The 24,619-nt window shown below is 40.5% G+C and overlaps 1 protein-coding gene across 1 annotated transcript; it reads right to left on the bottom strand.

Moving 5' to 3' along the window:
- Positions 1-233: 233 nt before the first annotated feature.
- PTPN11 (protein tyrosine phosphatase non-receptor type 11) lies at positions 234-24,619 on the bottom strand. Its single transcript, XM_042865762.1, has 16 exons — positions 24,515-24,619; positions 20,162-20,284; positions 18,890-19,084; positions 17,566-17,758; positions 16,675-16,791; positions 16,099-16,212; positions 12,539-12,635; positions 11,890-11,969; positions 11,599-11,757; positions 9,894-10,025; positions 9,027-9,181; positions 8,525-8,592; positions 7,988-8,139; positions 5,111-5,223; positions 4,833-4,932; positions 234-3,729 (listed from the first exon to the last, which is right to left on the bottom strand). The coding sequence occupies exons 1-15, from the start codon at positions 24,526-24,528 to the stop codon at positions 4,863-4,865; spliced, it is 1,782 nt and encodes a 593-aa protein (XP_042721696.1). The 5' UTR covers positions 24,529-24,619; the 3' UTR covers positions 234-3,729; positions 4,833-4,862.

Genomic DNA, 24,619 nt, shown 5'->3' on the forward strand with positions numbered 1-24,619 from the left:
CATCAATATTGCCTGGGAGCTGGAGAACAGAGTAACTGACAAGTCATCTTAAGAAAATTATGTTTATTTCTCTTTTTTTTTCTTCCCTTTTTCTTTTAAGTTCTGTTGTTTACAGATATGCTTTTATTTCTGATAATATAGCTTTGCAGCAATAAAAATCACAATGCAACAGCAGAGCAGCCAAACTAAGACCCATAAATACCAGCACAGAAAACAATGGACAACCACCACTATTTCTATACATGAACTATTATTTTAATGTCACATTTTGACAATTGTAAATGGTCTACAGAATGTATATGGGCAAGAGGCAAGAAGCAAGAATTTTGAAACACTGAATGTATGATAAACAGCGCATTATCAACATTTACATGATTCACATCAAATTGATGACATCCTAAATGCATTCCTTTTAAAGGATAGAGATTTTTTCAATAAAATATTACAATTTCATTTAATACTCTGGTACAATACTTCATACACTGCAGGAAAAAAAAATGCAAGGTCTACTCCACCTAATAAGATCCTTTTTCATTAGTTTTTAGTACTGTAATAAAAAAAAATCACAATAAGGTCATAAATAAAACAGGCTTGAAATTATTAATTACATGTTTCACTATTTCAAAGGGAAAAATTAAAAAATTGGAAATAATGACAAACCAAAAGCTGACAACACATCCTAGTACCAGCTGTGATTTTCTCCATCGTTACAATGAAAAAGGAAATGGGTTTTAGGGTTTCGTTAGCTGTATCCTGGTTAATTGTGTTTCAGACACGTATCTTAAGAGGAAGAAGTAAGGGTTTGGTCAGGATTAATAGGAGAACCAATCAGTCCTAACAACAGCTAGCTGAAATTAAAGTGTATGCTATGAAACATTCAGTAAAATGAAGTCTGCAGCAAATTCATGCTGGCATAAATCGTTGTGCCTTAGGATTGGGTTAAAGTTTCCCTTGTGGTATGAAGTCTTCCCTAACAGAATGCTTCAGAACTGCATCCCTTTTCTGTTCCACTGATTCAGCCACAGCTTGCAGATCAATGCACAAGATTTCTCTAAAAAACTCACTAGAAATACATGAAACCCACATATTCACTTATCTCCCCTAAACCAAAGGACGTATCTCTTTCTTGCTTCATCCGTAATAAAAATCCACACATTGTGTAAAACAATTTTTTTAATGCTCCAAGAATGATCCCTCTCTTGCTCTTGCATGAAGGGCAGGCAGGTTTTCTCTTGCAAGGTTTCCCCTTTGGCATCCAGCATGGTCCAACACTCCAGTTAGAAGGTTAGAAGCACAGTATTTATTCCCAACCTTTTTGATTCTGTTTCTCCTCATCAACATTCTTCCACCATTCACTCCTCAGGATTAATACACATTCTGGAGTAAGAATTCCTTGGCTCCACGAAAAAAAAAGAAATCCTACAGTGGCAGCTTCTAAACAGCTAAAATGAGGTTGGAAGAGGCAACCTTCTGTTGGCCACATAACTGACTGCTGCTTATAGAGGTCAATCTTTTAAGACATCACATTGACAGAGTTCAAAACAGAGTTCAGTCATTCAGGATCCTTCTCTGGTTTCTCTTGACTTTCACCATGACTTCGGTTTGGTTCAGAACATGCATTCCACCTTGCTCTAAATATATGAAGTGTAGAATTCATCTACCTCCACACCAAGCTTTAAATAAATATTGAGACTGCCATCAATTGCTCTGTGCAAATACCAACACCTCGAGCTGATCTCTGTTCAGCAGGATGAAGCTGTATGCAGGGACAGGGAAGGAGGCAGGCAATGCAGAACAGATCTCGCTACCAGAGGAATGGATTTCTCCCTCATCACGACAGAATTTCAGATGGAGAAGGGGAGTAAATATTATGATTAGACTATAAGGCTACAACATTAAAATGCATTATGGTATGCTGGTGACAGGAGTTCCAAAAAAAAAAAAAAAAAAAAAAGAAAAGAAAACCCAAAGCCTCAGAAGACAAAAAGGACAACAGGCAAAGTAACAAAATTCTGCTTAACATTAAAGAAGCACCTTCATTCAGTTCAAACAAAGTGTTCAAATATTTGATTTTGCTAAGCACTCTCAGGAAAAGGTAATGCAATCTCCCACTTAACCTTTCACAAAGCTGCATTAATTACATTCCGAGCTTTAGCATAATTTCACTAGTAAGGCCAATAATGCAATTTCATTGGCCCTGCACCATGCCTACAGCAAGTTGATGCAGTGCTCACCATCTGTATGCACTGAACAGAAATGGCGATAAATCCTTAACCATGAAGTCACAGAACTTCCCCAGGAATGCAGGGGAAGATGTTGGTAAGACACCACCAGAACCTACTGTTAGGGACTGGTTTTGTCACTAGTGCACACAGCTTCAGGGGGAGCTTCTGGTCCAGGAAACAGGACAGAGCAAACCAAGTGAAGGAACCCAGTCACCTGGCAGCTCAACAGCAGCTCGGCGTTCTGTGGTCTCTCTCTAGAAGAGGGCTCCATTTCATTGACAACAATCAGAAGTGGTTTCAGATGAACATGATTTTTAATCTAATAGGAACAGCAATTTCAACGCAGCTCTGAAAGGCACTTCAGGTGGAATGGTAATAAACTCCTGTCTGATGAAACAAACCAGAACGAGCCTGCTGGCCTTGCTGTCCATTCTGCTCTTTTCAACCAAGGCAATTTCAGTGGATAACCAGCTTCCATGCACTGCTTTCCCCCACAAAACTTTAACTGAGCCACTTATTCTGTCCTAAGGTCTTACTAAAAACTAGAAGGCCCAGCAGCTTCCATCTCCCCAGGGGAAGGGAGAAGAGGCTTACCTTACAGTGAGCTAAGAGCCTGCATAGTGGGTTACTTGTTTCACTCTGTTTTTCACTATGCTGTTAAGGTGTCAGCATGCAAGTTTTAAAATTCCTCAAACTCAGCACATCCAATCTCTTGCTTAATAGATGAACACAGACAAATGAACAGAGATAGTATCCTCACAAGAGGATTACATTAGGCCACCATGCCTTTGGAGAGATACAGTAAATTTCTATTTTGGGTAGAGAACACGTAAAAGAAGTTTCCTTTGATAAAGGCTATCTTACATAATTACTCAAAAATAGCTCAGTCAGCCACTCAGCTAAGTAGTAATCAAAGCTATCAGTCACCACAACAAGCACCTTCATATACTGCTCACCCTTACGGAACTCAGTCTGAGTTTGAAATGTATTAGGACTAATTTTGCCACGTAGCTGATTCTACTCACACTGGTGATCCACAGTTTTCAATCAAGTATTGTTCCCATCATTATTTTACATGAGTCTAACAGATTTATATCTATATCATTGTTCTCCCACCACCTGTGACAAAAAAACCCACAATGGCTCAAATGAAAACAAATGCACAAAACACCAAAACCGACTAATAGCCATATTATGAAACAAAAACACTATTTAAAAAAAAAAACCACATGGATGACAATCCAACAGTTTGCTGGATTCAAAACTGACTCTACAAAGTAGTTGTCTACATTGTAGATAGGATTTCCTTTTATTTGGAAAATGAGCAATTGTAAATCAGGCATTGGAGAGAAGAGATATAAACAATCTTTAGATGGTCTTAAGTTTTGCCTACTGGTGAAGGATTAAAACCGTAAATTAAAAAGGTACCAAGCCTTCAGAGTTCAGCTTTCATGTGAAGCTTCTTCCATCTCTTTCTTGACCTTTTTAAAAACCATACTCATTTCTGGAAAAGAAATAAGAGCTATTTAGTACAAAATAACACAACAGTTCTTGTTCTGACATCATACAGAAGTGTATAATGACTCAAGAAAGCCATGAACAACTGAAAATCTCAAATCTTGATGATAAGCTGCGCGGTAGTTTGGCATTAAAAGATGAGAACATGTATTTGAAATAGTGGACTAAGTGGGATACGTCTATGCATGTACAGATAAGATTGTGGACTGAATGGATGAAGCATACATACAGTTACTAAGAGGGAAGGGGAAAATAGGATGTCTGAGGTCATTAGATGCACAGGGGCAAAAGATGAAAGGCCTTAGGCTAGAATCCAGGAGAAGTAAATGACTACAGAAAGGACACCTTAAATTTGAAGCTGTTCTTTTGCTGCATTCACAGCCCATTAACCACGGTTAATAAACTTACCAGCCAATAACCAATATCTACTCAATTGACTGCATAAATCAAACCATAATTGCCATTTAAAATATAAAGAGAATCATAGTTTTCTCTTTCAGCAAAAGCCAGGATTTAATTTTACTAACATGAACACAGGACACTAACTTTGAAGACTATTTCTGTCTGACAATAGTTTAAAACCTTTAGTAAAAGGCGAGCATATTAGATCAGTTTCACTGTTTTCCTCCTGTATCTGCTCACACCACACAGGCACAGCAGTAATCTCGCTCAATACATCTTTACTGAGGCTGAGCATTAGATTAAGTGTTCTTTTAATCTCTTTAGATGGACACAAATCCTTAGCATGGACCAGGAGCAAGGATCACTTAAAGACACGGAGTTCAGGCTGCAGCTCCCACTCATCATATAGAACACCAGTCTCCTGAATAATAAAGACCTCCAACCTACGCCACTGTGAGTCAGGGGAAGAAGACAAGCTACCACCAAGCTAATATTCTATATTGTTTTGAGAGGGTAAATATAGATGTAACTCAATCAAAATTAGCTTCTGAAACTTAAATTCCTCAAGGGTGGATGGATTACATGCATTTCAAGCATTAGAAAATGTTGTTATAGTCTGGTTTTGTCCTATTTTATTCAAGCCCTATAACTCCAGGCTGCATATGCACAGTCACATAAAATACATACCTGCCTTTGCACTGAAGTCTGTACATCATCTCATCTGAAACTTTTCTGCTGTTGCATCAGCCCCACATTTTCATATACTCTAGCACTATCTTCCCTCATTCTGAAAAGAAGCAAGTATTTGCAGTCTGAGAAAACCAAGTTTGTACACTTAATAGTAATAGTTTGAGAGCAAAGTACCTGGCAAAAGTCCGAGCACGAGCTCTGTGGTAACTCAATTCAAGATCACTGGAGATTAGCACCATTCAAAACTTGCACACTAGCAACAGAAACCAACTTACTCTGGACACGTTGGGGTTGGGGTACAGGGTGGAAGAGGGCTCTGATCCCCACTTGTCTGGTCCGATAAAGAATATTTAATGTTTGTGTATTCGTGACCTTTCCTCTTACTTTTCTGTGAAGCAAAACACAAGGAAAAGCCAGGTTGGAGCAACAAATAGGAAAAAATCATCGAAGGAATATGGAAATTACACAACTAACCAGATTAGATTTAGAAGGGTTTAGCTATGAACACCAAAGAGCTCAATTCCATAGATAACACACAATATGGGTAGGACCTAAAGCTTGGCTTTATTTGTTCTAAGACCTGAAAAGCCTCTTTTTTCAGCACTCCCTTTCCCACCACCACCTCCAGCTGAACATACCAACCTTAAGAACCAGCACTCACACACAACCTTCGTCTCACTTGGCAGAAGAAACCACACTTCATTCTTTAATAGACAGCAGCAGCCAGTGCGCCTCCCACTGACCTTATTTCCATCTCAGAGATGTGGCCAAATGAGTAACAATCCCTGTTTGCAAGATCTCTAATAAAATATCATCTTAGGCCATTCGATTTGATATAAAAAGAACCCAAGCTGTCATTTGTATTCTGCAACATATGTTACAAGCTGCAGCCAATTTTGCTGGCATTCATCTAAAGATACTGAAGGCTCCAGCAAACAAAGCTACACTAGGAAAGAGAGATATGGCTTTTCTTTGTTTCCAGGACAAACATTCACAACACATACACACACTGCAACCTACATTGAAATCAAAGCTTCACTTTAAAAACATTTACAGAACATCGGGTTTCTGTTCCATTTTGTTTTTTAAATGCTCCAACAAATACTATATAAGAGACCTGAGTCAATCTCACAGCAGAGATTGGCAGAATCCCTGAGGAAATCTGGCTGCTGAGTCTCCATTAACAAAGCTCTGCACTGCATTTTAAGTTGCAATTTTTCAAAGCAACCTTCTGAGACTACAACTTTTTCTATTCTTCTGCAGAACTTCTTGCTCTCTCAACCTCCCACCTATTCCTTACAAACCCCTTCAACCATGAGTCCAAACCCACGACCTGGAAGGCTGAAACTAAAAAGATTTGAACAAAATGCAAAAGTTCTCTAGTGCATTTAACAGCATTATGTGTACAAACCCCCTTCCTGCCAATAATATTCTGAAGCACCAAATCAGAGGGTTTAATTACTTTTCATTTTTTAAAATTGCATAATGAATAGCAGTTTGAGGTGCAGATATTCTATACAGCAAAATTAAGAGGAATCAATCTGTTCTTCTATTACTTAAGCTGACTGGAATGGAAAAACCAAGATTAAGTACCTTCCTGGCTTCTCTTCTTTCAGTTTAATTCACTGTAATTATCCTTTCTAATTCATAATAATAGAGATGCAGCAGAAACAACTTGTTTCTTAGATGTAAAAGACTGTACACATCTCTGCAGGAAAGACATAGCAAAACAAATCCAATTCCCCTTTTTCCACACTTGTAGGATGACAGGCAATATCCAACACAACATTTAAGTCTAGGAACTCTTGAAGTTCTCAGCACTGCAATGCAGAAGGAACTGTTAGCAGAGAAGCCAGGGAATTTTTTTTTCTGAGTATAAAGAACTCATCCCTATGCAAATGGATGCAGCTATGTGTACATACCCACTGCTTCAGCACAGCTGTAAGTGCTGCATGACATCACATCTTTATTTTTTCCTCCTGGATGCTACTTCCTATACTCAACACAAAGCACTGCTTTTATCTGAAAAGTATTATTCTGCTTTTTTTGTGTCTGCCACTAGCCTTTGTAGGTCAAGACTTCATGATGTAAAGCAATGCTCTATTTCCAGTTTAGGATACTTTTATTCTCATGCCTCCTGAGCTGGTAATACCATAGAGGATGAAACAACTGATCACTGTAAGAGAAATGCACTGCTCCACTCAATATCAAAATACCATTCAAAACCACATTACAGCATTCAAGAAATTGCAGATCCACTTTATAAATTGTGGCACAGAAAGAGACCATATTCAAAACCTGAGGATATGAGGCTTGTGCAAACACACAGATGTGAGGGAGCTCTGAGGTGAAGTGAAACAACAAAGCCAGGAAAAAAAGTACACCTGAGGGATTTCATGTTCTTCACTTTGTGTCTAATCAGCATCAGAGCACACAACAGCCATCCTGGGGAAAAGAATAGAGACTCTATCCTCTGCTGAACAGTGCATCTACATTATGCTGGCAAATATAAAACAAGTTCTGTCACACTCCAAAGAAGCCAGAAGCCACACAAGAGTGCCAAAGCTGAGCTGGCACACCCTACCTCTACAACAGGGCTTAAATCTCACACCAGGCACTGAGCTAACCATGAACACATGGCTCCCCACATCTGTCTGACAAACTGTGTGGGTTTATCTCCTGAGCAGCAAGGCAGCAGAAGATACTGAAATTCTGAAAAAAGATAAGTCCCAGATGACCAGAAGTTAGGGCAGAGAATGAAAGCAACAGCAGACAGAAAGTTAGCTCTTATCACAAAACCATGCAGCTTTTGTGAAAGACTGCAGAATTCGAGTGCAAGGGAGTATTTGAACAGAAAGAATGAGGTGGGAGATGAATGTGCCCATCTTCCAAAAGTTCTCATCACATAAACCACCCCCCTAGGTGGTTTTTGTTGAGTGATGTTCTGTAGGATCACTACATGCTTCACAATCCTTCAGATCAATATACCTCGTTCCACATAATTTAAGAATCCAAAACTGAGTATCTAACACTCAAATTTGATTACCATACTTGCAGTCAAGTCTCCAAGTCACAAGCAGCAAATGAGCAACTCTGCTCCCTGCTTCAGAGGTGACATGATCCTACATAATTTATACTTCAGCTGAATATACCTGCTCCTCTTCAATTCTGCGCTGTAGCGTTTCAATGTAGTGCTGTACTGCCATGTAAATAAATCTGTACTGTGCTTCTGTTTGAACCATTCCTGACCGCTGCGACCTCACCATCTGGATGGTCTTTGGAACGTCAATATCACAGTCCACACCTATGAAATAAAAAAACCCCATGAGATTGGGAACAATAAAGTAAACTTTGCTTTTGGAGAGATCGGTCTCCTCAACGTACGGTGAGCAGACTGATGCCACAAATTCATGACAGATTTAACCAAATAATTAAAAACAAATTAATAAAAATAAAGCTATCGGATTCTGGCTAATCCTCAGCTGAAAGTTTTCATCATCCTGATCTAGAGCAGGATTTCAGCACCTTAATTTTAAGTCAAGAGGAATGACCGAGTCCCTCTTATGCCAAACAAGTACTCACTCTGGAACAATACTAGAATCCCTGTCAACATTCTATTGTTTCTACTGTGATGCTCCTATGACCTGTGTCAATGTCCCAGCAGAAAACAAAAGGTTGAAGAGACCCACCTTTTTCTCTGATTATGTCAATAAGAATATCAATCACAATGAAAGTTCCTGTTCGTCCAATCCCAGCACTGTGAAAAGAAAAATAATCGTTTTGCTCTGAGTAGGCATGAAAACACTAAGTTAGGAGTCCAACACTAAGCAATATTAGATTTCCAGACTACAGCTAAAGACAAACCAAACTACACAGACAACAGAAAACAGAGGCCTAAATTTTCACAGAGACAGAAGTAGAAGTTGCAACAGTGTTTTGTTTCTTAGTGTTTATTAACAACCTTGGATCAGACACAACTGAAAGATCAAATGTTTCCTTGCCTTATTCAAATCGAAAACAAAAATTCATACATTAAAAATGAGGAGTGATATCTCATTCACATGAGGTGGGATTGTAGACCAGTGATCCCAAGCAATGGTCCAAGCATGATCCCCAGCAATGCATCAGTAGATGTAAAATAGAAGAACCAATAGAATTCCACAGAAGCAGAGGCACAGTGCATCACTGTACCTGCAATGGACCACAACTGGTCCTGCGTCAGAAATGCTTTCCTGCTTATGGTGCACCTCCTCGAGAAAGTCCAGTACACCACCAGGGTCACTTGGGACTCCATGATCAGGCCAAGTTCTGAAATGATATTGCCAGACTGTTCTCTCTGTGTTCCCCTAGAAGGAAGATATCAACACGTGAAAAAATGCTTCTGAACAAAATCCAGCTAAGAGCATTACCTCAGAAAGTTGAGTCAGACCAGAAGGCAGCATACCCAACCTTCTGCTCAGCACAGCACCACAACTCATTTAAAGAAGGAAAGTCTTCTTCTTGGCCTGACAAGTCAATCACACTACCTGCTCCCACTGTTCCCTCTTTTTCTCATTGAGCTGTTTCCAGTATTTCCATCTTCGCTTTCAGAAGCTAGGGAAAAGCTCTGTTTCTTAACAACAAAGTGCTGTTCCCACACTAATTCACTGCTTCCGTCCCCATCTTACGTGCCTTCACTTAAGAGCTCTTTCTAGATTCTGGACTGCCATACAACCAGTTCCTTCTAGTACAACCACCTCCACGAAAGGGCAGATAAATGCTTAGCTAGGCTAAAGTATGATTACTTAAAAGCACTTTCATGCTTCTTTCCAAACTTCCTCAAAGCTCTGTAGTCGTGCAACTTCTGCCAAAAAAGAGCTCAGGTATAAGAATCTTCAATTAGCCCAAGGACAAAGAGAGAGATGTATGGAGCTAAAGCTGGAACTTCAAAGAAAGAGTCAAGGCTCAATTTATTAATCTCTTAGAGCTCTTATTGATTGTTCAGAAAGAGCCTTTCTGCATTTTTTTTTAATTTATTTGCAACCTAGATTAAAAGCACAGAGTTATTAACATACTTACTTGCCCAACTTTAGAAAGCTTAAGTTCTCTTAGTGTGTAGTCATGTGCTGCACTCTCCTTAACATTCCTCACACGCATAACACCATACTCCTTTAGGGAATATTCATCAGGCCAGTACTTGACACACTTACTCTGCAAGATTCAAAACAAACAAGCAAGATTTTAAAGAGTAATCCACGAGAAGGCTGCTTCGTGAATGCTTTTCTGAAGTTTTCATTTGTGAGTACATTGAAGACAACACCAAATAACACATTAAAATACATGTGAAGGGAAGGTTTCTTTTCCCTATATCAAATAGGGAGTTATTTCAGAAAGAGGTATCTGCAATCTCTCCTTTCAGGAGCTTTTAGGGTTTTCGTACCAGTTTTGCCTCAATAGTTTCAAAGCCCTGGAATTGAAATACAGTTCCCAATACCTCCACCCAACTGTTGTTTCAAAATACGAGGAATTTTCAGGGGAATGCTTCAGCTTTATGTGATGTTCTACAGTCAATACCTCATGGGCTGCAAAACAAATGCAAGCCAAAGATATAAGTCATTTTTAACAGGAATGCACCTTGGACATTTGCTTTCTCATTGCTTAGAATCAGAGAAGAAAGGGCTAACATAGCTCTAATTCAACCACCAAAGCAACACAGAACTGCACCCTGTGACAGGGGCCTGATGTGTCTGTGGCTTTGATATCTAGAGCTTTCAGCATGCTGCTTCTCTCTCAAGTTTATCTTTGTCCAGGGATATATCCCACGCACTGAAGGATGGGTTAACCTATTACTACTTTCATTTGGCTCCTGCAACAGCAGCTCCTGTCTGCCTTGTGAATGCAAGTCCACACAGAATCAGATGAGAAATGTAATGGGTACATAGATGCAGCTTCCAGCAACAGCAAACAGACCAAACCCCAAATACGGTAGAAAAGTATTTCTTATTTGCAGTGCCTAGTGCAGATTTACAATACAGGAACAAGGGAAGATTCTTCTGCCAACAAAAGATTCAGTATGAGATGCTCTGCTGTAGTTACTTTTGCCCTTCTTTCCCTATCATGATTAAGTTATCAGATATTAAAGCATTCTACATAGCCAGAGCACACATCAAAAAAAGTATTCAACTCTTCCAAAGGAACTCTATAGTTTCTCTCTTCCAAGAAAAAAAAAAAAGATGTAAGAGAAAGGTCACTGGAAAAGTGATTTCCATGTGGACATATTCATGTAGACTTGCAGTTTTTACTTAGGAAGCAATATCCTCTGAATTCATTCTCATTCTAATAACACCCCATAATTTGTTTCTTTGATAAAGTCCACACAAACTCGGTAAACTAAACTAAAATGGCTATACTGTTGTTTCATGAACAGGGAATTTACCCGAATTTACCCCTCCAAGTAGGCAGAACGTTTGACTGCAGCACCTAGCTTTCCACTGTCTCATTCCCTGGGTATTCTCATAATGCAATGATTCACATTCAGTAGCTAGAATTTAATCAGACAATCCCTACAAAAGGGAGGCCTTGTGATACAATAGGAGCGCGTCCTCAATTCCCACAGGCATCAATTAAGAAAGAACATTCAGCACCTTACAGAATTAAGCATTGAGTTTCCTAAGACCACGATGGCACGATGCATTTCAGCATGGGAGTCAATACAACCAAGTCAGACCATTCACGCACACAGATGTCATGACTTTTCCAGAGACCAGCTGAAGTTTATTTTTACCTTTCCTCTTTCAACTTCTTTTGTTGTCATAACAATAACTCGAGAATTCTCCTGGAACACCATCCTCCAAAAATCATTCACTGTATTCTGCAGGCAACCTTGAGTAGCAATGTAGCTTTTTTTTGGCTTTGAGTTGTTGCACTTTGTTTCAAACTCAGGCTAGAGACAAAAACAATTTAAGGAATGGTGACAGACGCTCATTTTTAGAAGACTAACTTAGATTTAAAAGAGTAAGTTACAAAGTAAGCAAAGGTCGTGCCTACAAGACTCATTTAGGTGGGGCATACTTACCATAATAATATTAGCATTGATATAGTCTGAAACAGGCTCATTTGGATCACCATCATGCAGAACAACTCTGGTATGATCAACTGGAAGAATATATTTATATGTCAAGCAGCTGCATGGTACAGTTGTAAGCATACAGCTATTTTAAATATTCAACCAACAGGTACTTTCTTACTGCTACTAGAAACTGCTACATCGTGGAACTCTGCAAATCACTGCTAGAACACCCAACCCTTTTTCTGTTTCTGTTTCTGAACAAGTTTCCAGTTCATAACAAAGATCACAAAGCAAGTGTTTATCTAAATCAACACAAATGGTCTCAAACTCTGCTGGGTTTGCACTATGCAGTTTTGTACCACAAATTAATCCTCTTAAGTGTAAGCATTCCAGTTTGCCAAATAAAAGCATCATATCCCTAAACTGTTTAGTGAAAGCTGAAGATAAATATTTCAGAATCAAAATATCTGCATCTGTAATGGATAAATGTTTGAACAGACTGGAAGCTGTATGGAACTAATATTGACAACATAAAGGAAGGACTTACCACTACAGAGAAGAAAAAGCATACTGTTGTTTAATTAACCCTGCCTTTACCACCTAAAGTAACAAAGCACAGAAAAGTAATGGGCTTACATAAGAAATCAGTACTTACAGGGCAAAATGTTTTTGTATCTATTTTTGTTTTTGTTCTCTTGACGCTGACCTTCTTTACGGCTATAGAGAAGTTTGCATTCTTGCTGCTGTAAAGTCTGCAGAAAAACAGCACAAATAACTGGTGTCAGTAAGAGCACAAAAAAGACAAAGACTGTATAATCATTATTATCGTGATCCTTCCCTCGTTAAAATAGTGACACAATTATAATACCAATCAGCAGTCAGAGAGAGTTCCTGGGTTTCTCCACTCTAACTACAATACAGCATTGCTTTCAAGGTATGAAAAGGCACTGACACACACACAGGAACACCAGTGACAGGATTCTCTACCTGAGCTGTACTGGATTCCTCTAGGTCTTACTAACTTTATTCCCTTCCTTCAGCTATTACCAATCCATAGCAGTGCTGCTGGAAAGTCCCAAAACCACATCCCTGAAATCCTGCAGGCTGCAGCCAGATCATCTCTAGGCAGCCAAAGGGAAGGAAGGAGCTTACAGAAAGCCCACCAAAGCACACCAACACAAGCAGCTGTCTCAGTTTCAAGGAAAGTGAGAAGTCCTTCAGCTGTTAGAAGCAGAACATTAAGATATTCTTTTCTATTCCCTTAAAACCACAATAGGATGAGAATATTCAAAACACACAGATGGCATTAGAAAGCTAGAAAGCCAATTAGCACTGAGTGCAACAACAGTACTTTGCAATTTGTGCTTTACTCTTCATAGAAAAGTAGCTAACCCTCTAAGTGAATCCTTTTCACAGACACAGGTGCTACGGCGCTGGCTGACAAATAAGGATAGGCCAATACACCTGGGAGCAAAACATGACTGCCTTTCTCCTATTGAAACAAGGCCATTTCACTAAACCAGTACATCCAAACATATTTTGCTCAGATTTCTCACATTACCATGCTGGTGGATCAGGGAGGTGTTAGGTAACTACCTACATGGTTCTCCATAAATCATCCTAGTGCAGAAGCAGTAAATCTGCATGGGGATTTCTCTCGTTGGCAAGGCCCTAATTTCTCAGTGTCTGGTTCCCAATTAATAATGACAGGGACAGTGGTAATTCCATACCTCATAGCAGTAGTGCTTAGTAGCAAATCCACGTACTTGCAATGAAGCCAAAGGGAGCAGAATCTCAATGGTTTTGCTCCAAGTTTTAATCTCAAAAGCAGTATCAGTCTGCCTAAAAGAAACACTCTGGCTTTGGAAGCTGCTCTCTTCTCTAACACCACCTTAATATTCCTTCACAGATTACTTCTACTTTAAAGCTCAGGCATGTCAGACACATTTGCTCACTTCTATTTCAGTCTGTGTTATCATTACCACCTCACTTAGTGACCTTGGACAGTTAAGCTCATCCTAAAGACAGGGAATCCAAAGAACAAAAGCAGCACAGAACTGTGAGGTTTTATGTACATAATGCACAGCAAGTATACACCCATAAAGCATTTGTTTGCAGTAAGCTCAACTCTTGTCATAATGCAGAAGTCTTTTGACTGCCATTATCACAGAGCACCTCTGTATAATATTAACACTTCTGAGTCTCTGCAAAGTGAAAAGCCAAGCGAAGAGCCAAAAGCTAAACTTTGCTAGCAGGTTAAAAAAAATGGAAGTAATTGTGTTGAAACTAACTTCAAACATCGTTATTTCACACAGATAATGGTTACTGCTTTGAGCATCCCTAAGGAAAGATCCACAAGTACAAAGACTTCTAACAAGCTCGTTACAAAAGGTACACAATGCAACAATAAATTAGGTACAGAGTCCTCAATTTCTCTGTACCATTCAAGCACAAAGCTCCTCAGTCACTTTCCAGAAGCAGAAGTGTTACAAAGACTGTCAACATTTCTGTCTGACGCTTAACAGGACAAGAGGCATTCTTCAATATGCCTAAAGACAAGTAATTTACAGCTACCATCTGGACTGCCAAAGCACAACAGGGCATGAAGAGCTCCGCAGACAGACTGGAGATTGCCCCCTGCCTCCTCCCACCAGGACTGGCAGCCGCAGCTTACCTGAGACGAATGAGAAAACATGGCATTAAAACTGCAGTGTTCAGGCTAAGAACAACTCTGCAGTCCTTGGTCAAGGCCAGATAATAAGGTGAGAAAGAAGAAGTTTAATACTCTGTTTACGATTACCACCCCTACCAGCTGTGATCTCACTATCCTACATTCCACCAAATTCCTACAGAAATTTGTTATATCTTTGTAAAACTCAATGATTTTTTCATGGTTTTATTTTTCAACGCCCACTAAAAGTCTCAGAGCAGACTGCAGAGCTAATGAGCATGTCTGACCATAAATGAGTTTCTTCAAGAATGGTGCTCTGCAAATCCATCAATTTTCAAGAAGTTCCTCAAAATAGCATCACACAGCCAAAATCGGCCTCTTCGTCAAAGATCTGGGATCACAAGACTTTCCAGTTTCCTGTTGCCATCTGCTGGTACAGTTCTACAATTCACTATGAAGTGAGTGATACAAGTCTCTTCATTATAATAAAGTAATGACCAAAACTTTTGGCTGTGATCATCACGCGCACACAGTTTTTAAGTCAATCCAATAGTCAGAAAAATGTTAGGATGTAGCAGTCAGAGATAGAAACAAAGAAAAGAATCTGCTTACCCTTGGAAGGCCTCAAATATACAGCCATCTCCAGCAAGATCCCCTGGCCTCCACTGCCAACCCTATCTGGGCAGGAGTGGATCCTGGCTTCATCCCTTCAGGTCACTCATGTGCTCTGCATACACCTGAGCTCCCCTGGGTTGGCCCTGCCTTCCCACCAGGTGCTCAATCACTGGTTCAAGCCATGACCTGCATTTCTACTACACTAGACTCAACTAATCTGAGGCCTGTCTCTTCACGATAGTTTTAAGATCCCTCAAAAGTGGCTACCAAAGGAGCCACAAACTCAAGTGCAATAGCACATATGGACTGAGAAATCCCACTGCCTCCTAATCACAACAGTACAACTCAGAACATCCCACTGCACTGGGTGAAGCAACAGAAAGTATGGCCTAATTCCCTTCATATGCAAAGCACACTTACATGTTCCAACTGCATCAGATACTGCTATTGTATTGCTTCCCAGTCACAACAGGTTACAAATAGTCAACATAGTCAACAGAGGCTAGGAATCAGGACTTTGCCTCCAGAAATAAAAATCCAGCCTACAGACCTCCCCCTGCACTCATGGAGAAAAGGGACCCAGGACTGAGTCCAGCTGATTGTCCTGGTGGAGCAGATGTGGTGCCAGTTGTAGGAAGGCTCCCTCGTGATGGGAAGGATAACAGGAAGAAATGCAATTAGGTCAGAATGAACAACAGAATGTAATTACCTCTCAGTTAGGAAAAAGGGAAAATATCTGAATCATTTTATTAACAGACATAGGAATGGAACTGTTTTAACACATTATTACCTGACACAGGAGAAGGGAGCAAAAGCTGGGATCTGAAGTGATGGAAGTAGAGCCAAGCTATTGTCAGGAAGGCAGTAACAAATCTCTTAGAAGTACTACAGAGATTCAATACCATAACATTGGAAATACAATGAGGTACCTCAAATTCTTCCCAGAAGCCCTGCTTGACTTTATCTGTAGTCTCTGCTAGCTTGCTTAGCTCTCGCACTCTGCTTTCAATCTCTGCAGCATTAATACGGGTGGTATTCAGGGGCTAGGAAAAACAAAATAAAGGTGACAATTAAAAAGACAGTTAAAAACACAAATTCCCTACACTAAATTTACATTACACAGGCAATTCTAAGATCCAGGACTTCACCATTTGCACATTCTAGGGGCAGTGAGGGAAGAAAGGAAGGGAGTAGGGAACAAATGCTTTTGGTTTCACAGTTGTTCTTAATAACTTGTTTCATCTGTGAACTAGTCTTGCAATCCCTATGGATCATAATGAAGTTACAAGAAATTCTACATGCATTACAAAGTCTATTCTTTACCAGCAGCACAAAATTATCCCAGTTTAGACTTAAGTGATTTTATCAACCAGTTTCATGAAGTCTCCTTCATTTTCACATTTCAAAAGTTATGATGTCACACAGAACACACAGAAAAGCCCACTCTTCCCCAACAATATACATTGAAATTAATAAAGTTAGTGGTGTTTTCTCCATTCACTCACCTGCTTGAGTTGCAATACTGTGCCCAAAGTTTCTACCATAGGGTTCTTCTTATAATGCTCTACTAGATCTGTCAGAGAGTCAAACTTCTCCCCTCCACCAACATCATATTTTAGATCCTTAAAAACAGATCGTCAGTCATCAAAACAAACTAACTTCATCAAGTCTGCACTGATATAACATTTAGACTACACAACATAAGAGAAATTCTTTCAAACTACACATAGAAAAATCCAGTAGAACTCTTCTGCTAGTAGATGGCAGACAACAAGAAACACACATTATGGAGGACAACATCCTCTTCTCTGTCTCTAAACTGTTTCCTCCTTCTACATTTTAGTTTTTATACAGCTGTAGCAATTACAATTTTACGTAACTAAAACAAAAGTCACAGATTTGAGTATTGAGCAAGCCACTGTTATGCACAAAAATATTTAAAGACCATAACTTAAGTACATAAATATTGAAATGATGGACCACTCTATATTAATATTTAAAGTGTTCTTTACATTAAATACTCAGGCTTGTTTACGCTCTGTTGATCACTCTCAGGTGAGACTTTATGAAATAACAGGAGCAACAGACATACATGGACAGATCTCTATTTGTCCAATTACTCCTGTCCTGATATCATCCATACAGCAGACAGCATCTCGCTTAAGGTTCACAAACATTAAAAGCTCCATCAGCAAAAGGCTTTAAGACTTCTGATGCAATCAGAAGCAAATCTATTCCATTTGATCAACCAGATGACGTATATCACACACACGTTACCACAGGAAAAAGTGGAAATACATTCATGTCTTTAGCAAAGTGCAGAAAGGCCCTCTTGTTAGAATAAGCCCTCTGCCCACAGAAGCAGTACTGCTAAAGAAGCTCCTGCTTCATCATACCTGGCAGTGAATCATGACATGTGTCACTTTAGATTTCCCATCATTACTCTCTCCTTTATCATCTCCTGTCCGGACAGAAAGAACAAAGTCCCCAGGGTGGCTCTGACTCTCACGCACAAGAAAGCTTCCATGTTTTCCTTTTTCTGTTAACAGTTTTTCAGCTTCTCTTCCAGAGAGATGCCCATGAAACCACCTTTAAATGAAGACAGCACTCTAATAGTCATTCCAGCCATGGTTGAATCCGCTTGGCATAAAAAGTTATTACAAAGGGAAACCCTAAAATGGACACTGAATGAGTCCCAGACTACAGAAAGGTTCATCGTTTATAACAAACTGTTGGAAGCGTACGTGTACATAAACACGAGCAACTGCAGGAACACTTCAAAGCAGGCACTTCCACAAGCCCTGAAATTTGCATTTTATGCAAGTTTCAAACAAAGCTTTCGTTTGGATCCTGCACAGCAGTACAAATGAATCCCCTGAAGTCCAATAAATACAAGTTCATACAGCAACTTTCTCCTCAGCACAGGCATTTACTCTTGGTCTGTTAGCTTCGTGAGGGTTTCCCAACAATGCTCTGGGAACTCAGTACCTTTAAGACCCTACTCTTCCATCACATTAGGAACTGAGCAGGATAAATCACATAAATGCAATAATTCTCCCCACAGCCATTAAATACAAGCCACACTGAGGCGTGAGGGAGCTTGTTTCATATCTTCCCTTTTTTTTCCCTCCTTTCTTCCATATTCTGAGGATAAACTGACATCTACTGGCCAGAGATATTTCTGTCATGCACAGACATCCTCAGCATGGCAAAAGTTTCAGATGCTCCTTATTAGCCATGCTCATAAAACCATCAGTTTGAGCAGTTTAAGGATTTACTTTCTTAAATATATGTATATTAAATATATATATATATAAAATATATATATATTAAATATATATACATTTGTGGGGAAAAAAAATGTATAAAATTACACACAAATATTACTGCAAGGAATTCCATGGCACTAAAGATTCAGAGATCACTAAGAGAAATTCTATAAATCATTCTCCCACTAAAAATCAAGGGAACTCTGCCCTCTTTTCCAGTATTCTATCATGCCAGGAAGAAAGCTTCAAGATCTATTTTGTTCAGCACAAATTATTTTACCTCTAACCACATTTATTGAGTCAACTTTGCAAGTAATCTCACTGAATTCAGGGGAGATTAACTTTAGTATAATAGGACTACCCTCCCACCAGATAGAAGCAGATCCTATGGGGATGGCATGCACTTATTAAGAAGCACATGGATATTGAGGTTTTCACCACCATTTCTGACCTTTCCGAAGTAGGATCAGCACAGTTCAGTGGATATTTCAACTCTATCACATCTCCATTCTTTTCTTTGAGCTGCCCATGATGTTCCATGTAATACTGGACTAACTCAGCCAATGTAGCAAACTTCTCTCCTCCATAGAGGTCATAGTAGTCTCCTGTGTTCTGGATCTTGATGTGGGTGACAGCTCCAGTTCGCCTAATGTTTGAAACAAAGGAAGAAACCATGTAAGTCAGCTGATTTCCAATAAACCACTCTTATACTCAGTTCTGTTTTCACAGTTGGAGAAATCCAGACTTTTGCATCACTTTCCAAATGAAATATGGCAGAACATTTGATCTAGTGCATATTTCTGAAATATATTTCAGCCACATCTTGCTGGCTTGCAAGAAGGGGGAGGGGCTGCCCAACAGTTAGAAAGAATAAGAAAAAAATAACAATAATTCTGTGGCAAAGGAATTCCCTAAGCCAGAGTAAGCTCCAGGGTCCTGCAGTCTGCAACAGAAATTCTCTGGATCCCCCAGAATTGCACTCACAAGCAAAAGGGGTGGAAGGGTGAGGAAAGAACTCAGCTTTTGCAGGACACCCATCAGAGCTTGTTTGCTGCTTTTTGCTAGACTTTCACACTAATTTCTAGAATCTCTCTTTTAATAAAATGTAAACCATTTAGTCCTGGAGTTTCTTGTATTAACAAAGCACAGCTCCCTGAAAGAGGCCCCGTCTGTTAAACAGAGCCCATTATCACAAAGGTATCCCAGTAGTACCACTCTTATCACCAAACCCACTTTTCCTTTTTCCTTTATCTACTTCCTCTTGCTCTCTTTTCCTTGTCCCTACCACTACATGCACACTGACAGTGGGACAAGTGTTACAAAAGGTCTGGTTTGGAACACCACAGCTGACCTTAAAGACTTGCTGATTTTTTCCTGTAAGAAAAAAGTCAGGATAGCATTTCCTTGCAGGTGTTTGATCAGCAATTCAGATAACCTCTGCTACTTTCAAATGGTTATCAAATAGATTTTTAAAGGGCATACAGTAATACAATTATTAAATTACTTCTGCTTCCCCAAAACTTCTCTATCTCTACAATATCCCCAAACTGCAGATTCCCCAAGTTGAGTAAAGATACTTGAGAACTTCTTCAGGGGAAACAGAGAGAAGGGCAGAGATCCGTGCATTATTTCATCTCTTACAAATAGTTAATTTACGACTCTTGCTCCAAAGAACAGCATGCAATGAACACCTTGGGAAGAAAGACAGAACATTTAAACATACCTAACAGAGAGTGTGAAGTCTCCAGGGTTACTTTTGCTGGGCCGTGCCAGGAAGCTGCCATCAACTCCTCTTGTCAACAGTAGATTTTCTGCCTCCACCCCAGTAATATTTGGATGAAACCATCTACACGAGGTTAAAAATAAAGAGAACAAGTAAATAGAAGAGTCTCATTTTCAAAGTTAATCTATGCAACAAAACTAAACAGAACTACACAGCTGCTGCAAAGACAGGGCTGAATTTTGCTCGAAATTCAGTAAGAATTTCTACTTAAAATGTATAAATTGCTCTTTTTATATTGCATTGCTGTTTTCTATATTGGTAAGAGATTCTTTGCAAGTCAAAGAGTTATACTATACACATCCAAACTGCAGTGCTATCAAAGGAAGGTACACAACAGAAACACAGATGGAATCGTGTGTTTTTCATACACTGGAAGACAAGACAAAGACACTGAAAGACAAGCAGGAAAAATACTTAAACGACCTAAAGCGATATCAGACAACATTTTAAAGGTTGAAATTTAAACTGAACCTCATCCTTGAGCACACAGGATAACCACCAGCCAAGAAGGGTCTCCACTTGAGGATGACCTGCTCAGCTACCCAGGCTCCTTCCACCCCCAAGGGCACAGGGTGCTGACTGCTGCCAGACACCAGTTTGCCACTCTGCCTTCTGCATACCATTGGCAATTTCTCACCCAAGCGTACCACGCTTAAATACAAGCATCAAGGAACCCCATATTGATATTCACCACCCACAAGTGGCCTAATGAGTGACTAATATAGTGCCCTGCCAAAGGAGAGCTGTATATGGTCTACATCTCAGAAGCTCGGTGTCCCCACCTATGGCATTGGCTTATTCTTAGCTGTTCAGTTAACGCAGCTGCGATTCCTCTTATCTGTAGTTGAGGGATTTTATTGCTCTCCTACACAACTGTAAGAGCTCAATAAACTGTAAGCTGCACCTCTGTTGTAGGTGAGAGGACTTCTTAATGAGGATGATAGAGTGGCTTAGGTTGGAGGAAACTTTAAAGATCATCTGCTTCCAACCCCCTGCCATGGAATGGCTGCGGAGCAAGGCGCGATTTCAGGCAACAAACTGTAGAATAAAAATAACTTGAAAAATCACCACATGGGCCAGAGATGCAAACACAGCAACTCAGAACTGCTTCAAGGGTTTGGCTGGACTTTTCTTTGGTGATTCAATGATCTCCTTCACTCTGCAGCTCTGCTGTGAATCAGGCACTAGGCAGGGCACAGCAAAAAGGCACATCCACATCTGCAGAAAGAACACGGGCGGCTCCTCTGTGCAGAGGGTTCTCAGCTGCTCCAAAGCAAAGCATTAGGGCAAGCAGCCTGCAACCAATCTCACTGCAGCTGTAAAAATGCCATGTCTAAAAAAATTACGTAGCACTTCTGATATTCAACATTTCACAGTAAATTGCTCTAACAGCAAATAGAGCATTTATCTAATGTTAGGGTTACGAATTCATTGCTTTGATTGGTTCAGCAATTCCTTCTATCATGACAAGCAGACAACATTCCTACCAAGCCCTTACCCAGCCTGTTCCATTCAGACACAGCATCTCACCCAAACATTCTGGGAGTTTTAGAGATTCCAGAATATCCAAATGGGAATCAGGACTACCTATGCTCAACTCCATTTCAGAAGTAAATGATTCCTCTCGTTAATCTTGCTTTTTAACTAATTAAGAATATCCTGCTTGCACCAAGAAAACCTGGTGAACACTGCTGTATCTCTAAGTGGAGATAAAGAAAATCAAACCTACGCACCATGGGGCTTGAAAAGACACATTAAAAGCTTTTACAGCAAATGGATAAGAATCAATAAATCCTGCACTTATCTAATAGCCAACTGAAGGTCAAGAACAGTTCTCTATTCAGTGTGGTTATCAGAAGAAGTGTTGCACAAGCATCAGTACCTGGGATTAATTGATCACTAAATAACAACTAAGGGAGATGGCAATATATTTACCACACTTCCAACCCTCAACATTATTACTTCCATTAGGGGGAAAGCAACAGCAATAGCATAGCAACATTGTGAACAGCTAATAAGCAACTTCAATACACATGGGATTCAAAAGATACCTTTGCTTGTCTCTAAATTTATGCCTATAAACATAAAAAAGGAGAAATTATTAGGACCAATCCTACAGATTTATTATACTTTGTCGTTCCATGAAGTTTAATTAATTCAATACCTTCTGTATCTCACCCTAAATCTCAATGCACCTGGAAGTAACTGCATACGAGCTGTTCAAAACATGAAATAAGCATAGGTACACTCCTACTCAAGACGGCAAAAAGTTACAAAGTATAGCAAAAGAAAAGCTACATCTGGGAGACTGAGGGCTTTATTGCACTTTATGTAACTTTTGTTCTAGCAGTAACTCATTCTCCTGCTCTCTCATCCTTGTATTTTTGGCTTTGTGTAGGAAGATGCATTTGTCAGCCACCCCAAATAGAAAAATGGGGGTGTTAGTGATCTCGTTTAAACGGTTCCGGACCGGTGACTGAGATCTCTTCATTTGAAGTGCTGCCATCACATGTGTGCTTTTGAACCTTGTGGCTGCATCCCTTCTGAAACGGGGGGAGAGAGCAAAGGGGGCTGCAGGCACAGCTATCAGTAACATAACCCCCATGGAGGACTTTCTCCTATGCTTCCTTTTATAGGGATGGAATGCATTTTAGACTTATTTTCTTCTTTCCTTTTCCAATCTCTATTAAGAGCAGGTGCAGAGGCTATCCCAAGTGAAGGACATCACAGCCAAGAAGCACAACTAAGAAAACCAACACACATACGTGTAAACCCACACTCTAATTAAACCAACTGTGCCACTATGCACAGAACACTCCATACAGCAATTCCACTTTGGGGGTTCAGCAGCAGACCCAAGTCACTTGTTAGCTTACAGGAAGGTAAAAACATCAGCAGAAACTCAGTAGAACAGTTGGAGTCTCATTTACAAAAGCAAGGGATGTTAGCTAAGCAAGAAACCTTTTGCTGAAAACTGTGACATGGCAGAAAACACAGCACTGCTATTTTACCATTACTTTTTAAATAAGCATACAGTTGCATTTTGCACAGTGAAGAAAAAAGTCAGCAGAATCCATGCTTCACAAGTCCAACACTGCCAGCAGACTTTTATCAAATTGAAGAGACAGAGGAAAGAAAAAATCAATACATTTTTCCATGCAGTGACTGAGCTTTTCCAATCATCTTTTCAAGTGCAGGAGAGATAAAAATCAGCTTCGGGTCTCAGCATCTGTGGAGGTGGTGACTGGGAGCTTAGTTATTCCTATTTTTAGGCCCCAGCTTATATTTTTCAGTCTCAAATTAAAATACAAACTTCCCTGACAGCAGGAAGGCTGACAAGTGTTTCTGAAAGGCACTGCACACCCATCCCAGCGTGTAGGTGGGAGCAGGCACAAAACCCAACACGCTCTGCAGATCCCACACATACCTGAGATCTAAAAGCTGGGCTCAGCTACAGCCCAACTGAGAATCAACCAACCTCACTGCACCAAGGTAAGCAGAACAAGAGAGAGGACAACCTGGTGTTGAAAAACTCCATGGAATTAGAGAATGGCTTAGGCTAGAGGGAACCTTAAAACCCATCAAGTTGCAGCTGCCATGGGCTGGGTGCCCCCCAGCTCAGGCTACCCAGGGCCCATCCATGGCCTCAGGCACACTCAGGAATGGGGCACCCACAGCTCTGGGCAGCACTGCCACAGCCTCACCAACCTATAGAGAATTTATTCCTAAATCGTTCAGCTTAAACCCATTTCCTTTTGCCCTATCACTATTAGACACGGTAAAAACCCACTCCCCCTGCTTATAACACCCCTCAAGCACTAGAAGGCTGTAATGAGATCTCCCCAGCACCTTCTCTAGACTGAGCAGCCCTCAGCCTTCCTTTGTAGGTGATGTGCTCCAGCCTGCCGAGCACCTCACAGCTCTCCTTTGGACCCACCCCAACTGCTATGTTGGGGGCCCCAGGTCTGGACACAGCACTCCTGGTGCGGCCTTACAAGCTCACAGCAGCCTCGCTCCACTACAGTTCCTCTACTCAAAGAGACGCATCAATTTTATGAGCAGGCAGGTTAAACAATAAAAAGGAACACAACATCCACATTACTACACCAATTCTCTTTGAGAGCCACGTTTACCTTAACCCACAGAGGACAGCAGAAAGCAGGCAAACACCGTATACAGAAAGCAGCGTGAAAAAAGCCCTTCAGTCCCACACAGCGCCCTCTTCCCCCCCCCCCCCCCCCCCCCCCCCCCTCCCCCCCACGAACCCCAACACCGGGCTCGCAGCCGCCTCACCTCCGCGATGTCATTTTGCCCAGCGGGTCGCGGCGCCACCCACCGCCCCGCAGCCGGCCGCCGGTTCACATGTGGCTCTCAGCCCCCCTCAGCGCAGCGCGGTGC

Source organism: Lagopus leucura, unplaced genomic scaffold (assembly GCF_019238085.1).
Source record: "Lagopus leucura isolate 7727_CA_CO unplaced genomic scaffold, USGS_WTPT01 Super-Scaffold_806, whole genome shotgun sequence".
Taxonomy (NCBI): domain Eukaryota; kingdom Metazoa; phylum Chordata; class Aves; order Galliformes; family Phasianidae; genus Lagopus; species Lagopus leucura.